The 8,795-nt window shown below is 41.9% G+C and overlaps 1 protein-coding gene across 2 annotated transcripts in view; it reads right to left on the bottom strand.

The window, feature by feature from the left end:
• Positions 1–1,494: 1,494 nt before the first annotated feature.
• LOC135211646 (uncharacterized) overlaps positions 1,495–8,795 on the bottom strand; it is a 184,017-nt gene continuing 176,716 nt past the window's right edge. For both annotated transcript variants that reach the window (XM_064244921.1, XM_064244920.1), the window contains exons 3-5: positions 4,095–4,223; positions 3,790–3,903; positions 1,495–3,325 (exon numbers count right to left, since the gene is read on the bottom strand). In XM_064244921.1, coding sequence (XP_064100991.1) covers positions 3,194–3,325; positions 3,790–3,903; positions 4,095–4,223 — 375 coding nt within the window. In that variant the 3' untranslated portion in view covers positions 1,495–3,193. The remainder of the gene's footprint in view (positions 3,326–3,789; positions 3,904–4,094; positions 4,224–8,795) is intronic.

The raw sequence follows: 8,795 nt of genomic DNA, 5'->3' as shown, positions 1-8,795 counted from the left end.
AGGCCCAAATCTGAAACAAGAGCTTGAAGAGTTCAACAGAAACGTTCAGCCAGGCGACACACCTGGTGTGCGCTGGCACGCTCCTGGCATCCACTGGCGCACGCTCAGCGTCCACTGGCGTGCGCTCGGCGTCCACTGGCGTGCGCTCGGCGTCCACTGGCGCGCGCTCAGCGTCCACTGGCGTGCGCTTGGCGTGCACCCGTGCGCGCCTGGCGTCCATCCGAGCGTCCCGTTCAAGCCGAGTGTCGAAAGAAGCGTGCAGAAAAGCGCCACGCTCCTGACAGGCGTCAAAACAAGCGAGAGAAACTGCCTTCAGGGAAGAGCGAGAGACCTCTCGGAGAGAAATCCGACTGCACGAAGCAGTCTCCGGAGAAGGGTTGATCATGTGAGAATACGAGGGGAGAGGGGACGCCTTCTTATTCTCACAGTAACAAAGCTCGGACGTCTGCGCTCAAAAGCGTCCTGCTACTATGACTTCTTTTTCCTATTTCTCGGTGGAAAGACGTACACGTGTTCAGGCGACGTTCGCCTCTTACTTCTCACTGCAACGCATGACGAGAGAGAGAGAGAGGACGTGAAGCGTCCTCTTCTATAAAGCTTCTATTTAGAGGGCGCGAATCCTTCCGAAAGCTCCAACCCCTGCGCGGGGAGGACGCTTCGGAGGACGAGAAGCAATCCTTCAGGATTCGTGCAGATCGGTGGGGAGTCCCCGTAACCCTCCTTCGGCTTTCGACTTACCCACTCCCTGTGTTCCTGGGAGTCCGACAGAGGTCCAGGCCTAGAGGCGAAATGGGGCCAATCTGACGCCCCCTCCACAACACTAGGGGCACTACACTTCACAACAATGATTGGAGAGCGAGCACTTTAGATTCCAAGATACAGACATAAGCTCATAGCCCGTAGGCCATACTACAGGGTTAGGCAAAATAAAGTCTACAGGAAGGTTAGCAGGTTCACTACCCTGACTTTTGTTTACTGATTAATTGCGTACATACGAATCATGTGTCTTCCTTACGGAATTAGACAAAGTCTCACACTCCTTACATGACAAATCTCAACAAAGAAGAAAGACCCGTACCCCTCGTGCATACCAAGTGCGGATCTACCGAAGCTTTCGGTAACCACACCCTAACTTTGCAGACAACACCCTCTGAAACTAGCCTAACTAAATTCAGATATCTTATGCAAAAATGAATCAAATTCAAATCAATTTATGATAGCGTATGCCTAGCCCCAAATCCAAGTAAATAAATCAAAAGACAATTAGGATACTTAGCGGCAATGAAGTTTCAAAATCCTATGACGGAGGTACTGAAAACAGGTGTTTACAGTACCGGCGACAGAAAAAAATATGAATAGAAAATGAGAATGGTTCCTGATACCCGCCTCCCAGCGGCGGGAATGGGTATTAACCACCTGGCCGACCACTGCGTGTGCCGGAAGTTTTTGAAATTCTGTCGGACTTCAGAAAATACAGCTATATATATATCTGACAGGTAAGTTTCATGAACAAAAGACTGATTAATAATAAAGAGAAGAGAAAAGAGAAAGAGAGTAAAACGAATAATATACAACACTCTCACCTGTATCTGACCAGTTTCAGCACATGATGGATTAATTCTCTCCACTGCCTGCCAGTAGAAGAAAGAAAGAAAAGGCAAGACCGGTTATCCCAGTCACTATCACTTCAAAACCAATATCTTAGCAAAGGTACAAACTGTTCTGCTAGGGACACTGGATGAGCTACACAACTTGAAGAGCAGCCACCACTGGATTCATGGCAAAAGTGTCCAAGGTCCTGTGGACAATGTCCCACAGACAGAAGGATGTGAAGGTGGTTTGGCAAAGTCATGTACCAACCTTTAAAATCCTTTGAAATGACAAGTTCTTTTTGAAAGAGATGGAAGGGCCTAGACCCCTAACAATATGTTCTCAGACAGGAAATAAAAGTAATTTGTCAAGAGTCATTACCAACAAAATCTTCAAGGGAAGGGATAGAAAAAACTAAAATCTGACATTGTGAACCGAGGGATTTTGAGTCTTAGCTAGGAATTCCAGGACAAATTCAAAGTCTACAGACCCCCAACCCCTCCTGTTTAACATAAAAAGAGAGCCTGTGAAGTTCATAAACTCTTTGACGAGGCCAAGGCTAAAAGGAAAACTGTCTTGAGGGTTGAATTTCTCTGATGAAACCTGTAAGGGTTTATAAGGAATATGCCTAAGAAGCATAGAAATTTTCCACAATGACAATAGGTCTATATCCTTCAAATATAGAACTAGACCTTGAGAAGCCCTATAGCCCTTGATGACTGACACAAAAGGAGTTCCTCCCTATGGAGAAAAATTATTAAGTCCTCTACTTGCTGAATATTAGTTCTGACTGGAGAGAAATCCTGTTGACGGCACCAATCACAGAAGATGGCCCACTCTTCTGTGATTGGTGTCGTCTGAGATAACCAGACATTTCTGACACTGCTCTGTGAGGAAAGCCTCTCACTCACAGGAGATACTGGAATAGTCTCCAACTGTGAACAGATAAGGACCCTACCGACTTGTGAAACCTCTCTTGATAGGTGGTTAGCATATAAATTGTTCCACGGAGGAATCTCTCTCAGTGCTTCTGTCAGCAAGGCTAGTAGATCAGGATACCATTTTGCATGTGGCCACAAGGGAGTTACAAGGGTCACCCTGATGTTCTGAGCAATCATCACTGTTGATAACTTGGCAGGTTAGGCAAACAGGGGTAAAGGTGCATACATTCAGATTATCTCAGGCATCCTCTGCCAAGGCCCAGAGCTCTGGAACGACTGAACAAAATACCTCTACGTTTTTGTTGTGTCTGGTTGCAAAAAAATCTACTGATGGCCTTCCTTACAGATAAAAACACAGTGACCACTGTTCCCAGAACCTGAGCCCAATGACTCAGTTCATCTGCCACCATGGTTCTCTTGCCTGGGATGTATCTGGCTGAAAGATCCACCAAGTGAGAGACCACCCACTGGTCTAATTGTACCGTCAAGTCCTTAAGATGATCCTTTTCCATGCAGAAGCTTACCTATAGAACATATCCTTAATATAGGGATATATCCATGGGATTCATAGCTAATCAAGACCTATGGTACCACCCATTACAAACCCACTAAGTCATTCTTGGAATCACAATATAGTCTTCATCTACAATCTAATAATTTTCTTAAGATTTGAATGTTGACACAGGCCTGTTCCTTTTGCGTGCTTTGGCTTCAACAATCATTTGGGCTTGGCGCTTGATGAATTTCCTGGTCAGAGACTCCTCCTCTTCTCCACTGTCTGCTCCTTCTTCAGCCTAGAAAAAATCCAAAACAGGATGAAGTCATTTATTAACAAATAACAAACAATTTATGGATATAAGGGAAGAATACAATTATCAAGTACTACAGTTCCAAGAATGTATTTAATGTTTTTTTCTGTACAGTATCTGAACTTGTCCAATGACAAGAATTGGTGTTCTTATACTCCTAGGGAAGTCTTACAAGTTGCAGCTCATTTTGTTTGCTCTAATTTTCCTTTGGAATTGACACTTGATGAAGAAAAGGTTTTGATGAATGGAGTTGGCAGAAATCATCTACCACACATTAAGATTATGTTGGATAATATGACAACCAGTTTACTTATTTTTAATGTGAGATGAAAATCTACAACAGTATTACAGTTAGGGTCAAATCCCAGAGATAGCAGATTAGTAATATAACTTCTGTTTGGGTTTGAAAAAGGCTGCTGATCTGTTACTGATATTTTTTGTACCCTTACCTGTGGCTGTGCTACTTTTGTTGATGGACCTGTAGCAGGGAAGGCCACCCGTATGTTTTCAGGTGATGTCAGCATTCCACCATTCTCACGCTCTTCTTCGAACATTTCTGTTAGCTGTTAGGATACACTGTCTTTTTTATACTTTAGAATGTTAAAAGTGTTGCCCCTATTACATGTTTTTACATTTTTGCAAACATGGTGTGGACAAGCTAAGAAATTCAAATATAAAATTAATTTGTTGTTGCGTATTGCAGTTGATTATCCATGGACTCACAAAAAGTAGAAAGTGACGAAGAGGAACTAACCTTTAACTCTATTACAACATCAGTGAATGCTTCCATGAGTTCAGTTGCTCGTTTAGAACAGTAAGACATAAGAATAACCAAGTACTGTAGTGATGACTGAACTCTGGGAGGCCGTTCTTTCTCTGCTGTCTGAGTAAAGAAAAAATGTTCAAGTGTCCCATTTGAAAACTGGAGTTGTTTTATATTAACATTAGGTTTGTTATGCATGATATCTAATACATAATTATATTCCTGGGAGATTGGTTTGGTTCAACATTCTAATTTTCCTATTTACTCGTTCATTGAGCTTTACTTCTGAAGAATTTTATGCATACAATGGCAAAGTATTCATTTAAGAGATCTACCATACCTGCAGTACTATCAATGTTTTCAATTGCTCTCAATTGTCAAAATTATTTGTTATGTATTTTCTTGTGCACTACATGTAGTCCTACCTTTGCTATCTTGTTTTATTTCCCAATTAATTAATGTACCTTCTTGTCCCATTTTTTTTATTTAGTCACTTCTGTACCTTGTTATTGCTGTGGCACTGAAAGTTTGTGTGCTTTGTGTTTGTCTTGGCTGTTTAATCACATTTGGTGTTTTTTTTAATTGACATATCAGTCATGAATGTGAAGGTTTTTCTTCTTTTAAAAACGATTCTTTTATTTCCCACTGAATTATATTATGGTACCTTTTTCCTAATTTTGTTCCAAATACTTTTCCAATAGCAGTTACAGAAGTTCAGCAGGCTGAGAGGATACTGGCCACATAGGAACAGAACTAGATTTTTGGTTGTGTTAAGAGTATATAACTTGGGAGAGGGAAATCAGGATGGAGAAGCAGTTGTTTAATTAAAGCTAAACATTAAAACTGATATACAATTTTTTTCCAAATCACTTATTACTTTAGGTTAGCCCAAATCCACAGTAGCACAATCTCCAGACATTCTCAAACACTATCACTGTTGAACCAAGCTGCTTCATCATCTGCACTAACAGTGAAAGCGCTTTTCAAGCTTTTCTTTCGGGCTGGTGGTAAGGCTGGGATCAGAAGTGTGGGAGCCTGAAACTTGAGAAGGTGGTACAGCAAGAGAACTGGGAACTGGGGCTAGAGAAATAACAGGAACACTAATCCAATTTAAATCCAATGATCCCTGACTAGCTGATTTTGAATTAGCTCTAGTTTAAGCCTTTTTTTCTATATCTAATTTTTTTAAATGAGACTCTAAGTTCCTCCAAGTTCTCTCGTACCAATCAACACACTCATCACATCTTAAATCAAAAGAACATACTTGTCCGCAGCAAGCCAAACACAAAGTACAGTGGTACCTCGAGATACGAAATTAATCAGTTCCGAGGCGCCCTTGGTATCATGAGTTTTTCGTATCTTGAACCGCATTTTACAATAAAATGGCTAATCCGTTCCAAGCCCTCCAAAAACACCACAGTAAATTTCATAATAAAGCTAAATTGACCTATAAAATGATATTGTTATGATACAATAAAGTTTTGTACATACTTACCCGGCAGACATATACTTAGCTATAGTCTCCGACGTCCCGACAGAATTTCAAATTTCGCGGCACACGCTACAGGTAGGTCAGGTGATCTACCCTCCCGCCGCTGGGTGGCGGGACTAGGAACCATTCCCGTTTCCTAATCAGATATTCTCTTCCACCTGTCTCCTGAGGGGAGGCTGGGCGGGCCATTAAAGGGATTTTGACGTAGGAAAAATCTATTTCTGGGTGATTGGCTCGTGTCGCCCTATGAAATATCCTTAAGTTCATTATTTCTAGGTAAAATTATCCTAAAATTACCAGAGAAAAAATAAAATCAAGAAAATGTCAGTAAAACTGACTCGCTCACTCTATAAAAGAAGTGTCGGTATGGAAATAGGGGCGAGTGGGATCACTACCACGAGTCATTTACCATTTAGACCTTCCAACATAAAATCCCCACCTGAGAGAGCTGATACTAAAGGGTGATGCGACCGCTACTACTACTACTACTGACGCCACGCGGAGAGCAGCGCCCCTAGCGGTCATCCTTAATATATGAACATCTTGTCCTGCAGGGTGGGTAAAAAGAAACAGGGTGGGTTTCATAGGGCGACACGAGCCAATCACCCAGAAATAGATTTTTCCTACGTCAAAATCCCTTTTCTGGGCTCAGCTCGTGTCGGCCTATGAAATAGTACCAGAGAAACAGACAAGATGGAATAAAAGGACAAATGAAACCAAATAGTAAAAAGATTGATATAATATAAGTGAATCAAGACTCATTACAGTATACTAACAAAAAGTACTTAAAACTAACTTATACTAAATAATGGTAGGATAACTATACCATATTAACATAAAGTACTTAAAATTAGCTTATACTAGAAATGGTGGTACATAATAGTGTAATGGTAATTAGAACAATATACAATGATTCACTAATTTGAGTATTATTTACAAAATATACAAACTCATTGTGTTCTACCCTAGCATAAAAATAAGGGTAGAAACACTGAAGCACATTATATGTACACAATGTGGATGCCCCTAGCAGAAAATAAGGGGCATTCCACCAATACGATCCTAGCGGCTAAGGCTAGAGTATCACGAAGAGCATAGCAATAGGGTGAGGCATGTTGGACGAGGTAGGTAGAAAGGAGACCTGGATCTATACTACAACTACTGTGCAGTATCAGGAGAAACGATGTTTCCCGCTGCTACTGCTGAAAATTTTAAAGATTCCAAGGACTTCAGGTAATGACGTTTAAAGACTGTTGGTGATTTCCATCCAGTATACTTTTTAAGATCCTCAAAATTCATATGTTGGAAATAATTAATTGAGGTGGCTACTCCTCTGATATCATGTGCTTTAGGAAATGATTCAGGGTTGGCTTGTTTAATGAAGTAAAGGATCTGTTGTCTGATTCCTTTCACTGATAAAGTGCCACCTTTTTCTCTCATAAAGAGAGGACCTGAGGATCTAGAGGATTTACGAGATAGAAAGGCTCTTAAAGTTGATACTGGGCAAAGAGAAGGATCTTGCGGAAGTGGGATAACTTTCCAAGGGGCCCACCTTGCAAGAGGATCCTCGTTTTTAGCTAAAAAACTGCGATCTGGGGAAAGTAGAACTTCTCCTGAGGGGAGAAATTCTACATGACCCGCATCTCTGGATAGAGCCGACAGTTCTGAAATTCTGGCTCCTGAAGCCAGGCTTAACAAAAATAACGTCTTCCTAAGTAGCATTATGAATGTGCAAGACGAGTTGTCAGTATCTGAGGCTAGTTTGAGGACATCATTTAAGAACCATGAAACTGAAGTAGGCCTTTGAGAAGGTCTAAGTCTAGCACAGGCTTTGGGAATAGATGTAAAGTAAGATTCCGTTAAGTCTAATTGAAAACCCAACTGAAAGATTTTCTTCAAAGCCGATTTATTAGTAGTAATGGTGCTAGCTGCTAAACCTTTTTCAAATAAGGATCTGAAAAAGGATATAGCTAAGTTAACTGTCATGGTTGTAGTGTTTGATTCTTTCAGGAAGGATGCTAACTTTTTAACAGCTGAGTCATATTGTCTAATAGTTGACTCTCTTTTATCTGATTCCAGAAAGAGGATGTTTTGTGGATCAATGTTAGCATCTTTTTTAGCTGCAAACTTCATGAAGTCCATAAAGTTAGGGTCTGAAGAATTCCTGAGGAAGCGAATACAGTCCTCATTTGTACTGATTGCGACAGCTTGGGATTGGGAATCCGTTGAGGTCAGAGACCCAATTCCAGAAGCAGAGGATACCAGTTGCTTTTTGGCCAATCTGGAGCGATCAGAGCTACCAGTCCCTTGAAAGTCCTCAGCTTGCTCAGAACTTTCAAAAGAAGATTCACTGGAGGAAAAATGTAGATTTTCTTCCATTGATTCCAGTCCAACGACAGGGCGTCCGTGGCATAAGCCAGAGGGTCCAGGTTGGGGGCCACATAGCAAGGGAGCTTGTGGTTCGCTTGTGAGGCGAAGAGATCTACTTGGAGACCTGGGACTCTCTGGCATATCCACTCGAATGACCTGCCGTCTAGGGACCATTCTGAATCCAGAGGGACTGACCGGGATAGTGCATCCGCTATCACATTTCTTACCCCTGCCAAATGAGTGGCAGATAGATGCCATTTGTGCTTGTCTGCTAGAGCTAAGATGGCTATCATGACATGATTCACGTGTTTGGATTTGGACCCTCCTCTGTTGATGCAATGTACTACCACTGCACTGTCCAAAACTAGTCTTAGATGAGACTTCTTTGGGGGAAGGAGTCTCTTCAGGGTAAGAAATACTGCCATTGCCTCCAGAACGTTTATGTGGAGCTGGCGGAATTGAACGGACCAAGTCCCCTGAACTTGCTTGAATTGAGAATATCCCCCCCAACCGGACAGGGAGGCATCCGTGTGAATGGTTAACACCGGAAGGGGATATTGAAGGGGTACCAATTTGGCAAGATTCTTCACTTTTGTCCATGGACGGAGCTGATTGCGAAGGATCTGTGGAATCACTGACAACTTGTCCCGAGATTTGGCGTTTGCTCTTGATCGCCAAACTCGATTTATATCTTTCAGTCTTGCTTTCAGGAGGATGTCTGTCACTGAGGCAAACTGAAGGGAACCTAGGATTCTTTCCTGGTTTCTCCTTGAAGCTTGTTTGCTTTTGAGAAATTGCCTCACAGACTTGGCTATTTCTTTCCTTTTGAC

The sequence above is a fragment of the Macrobrachium nipponense genome, chromosome 4 (assembly GCF_015104395.2).
Source record: "Macrobrachium nipponense isolate FS-2020 chromosome 4, ASM1510439v2, whole genome shotgun sequence".
Taxonomy (NCBI): domain Eukaryota; kingdom Metazoa; phylum Arthropoda; class Malacostraca; order Decapoda; family Palaemonidae; genus Macrobrachium; species Macrobrachium nipponense.
The sequence above is the reverse complement of the archived record's forward strand: the minus strand, read 5'-3'. Positions and strand labels throughout refer to the sequence as shown.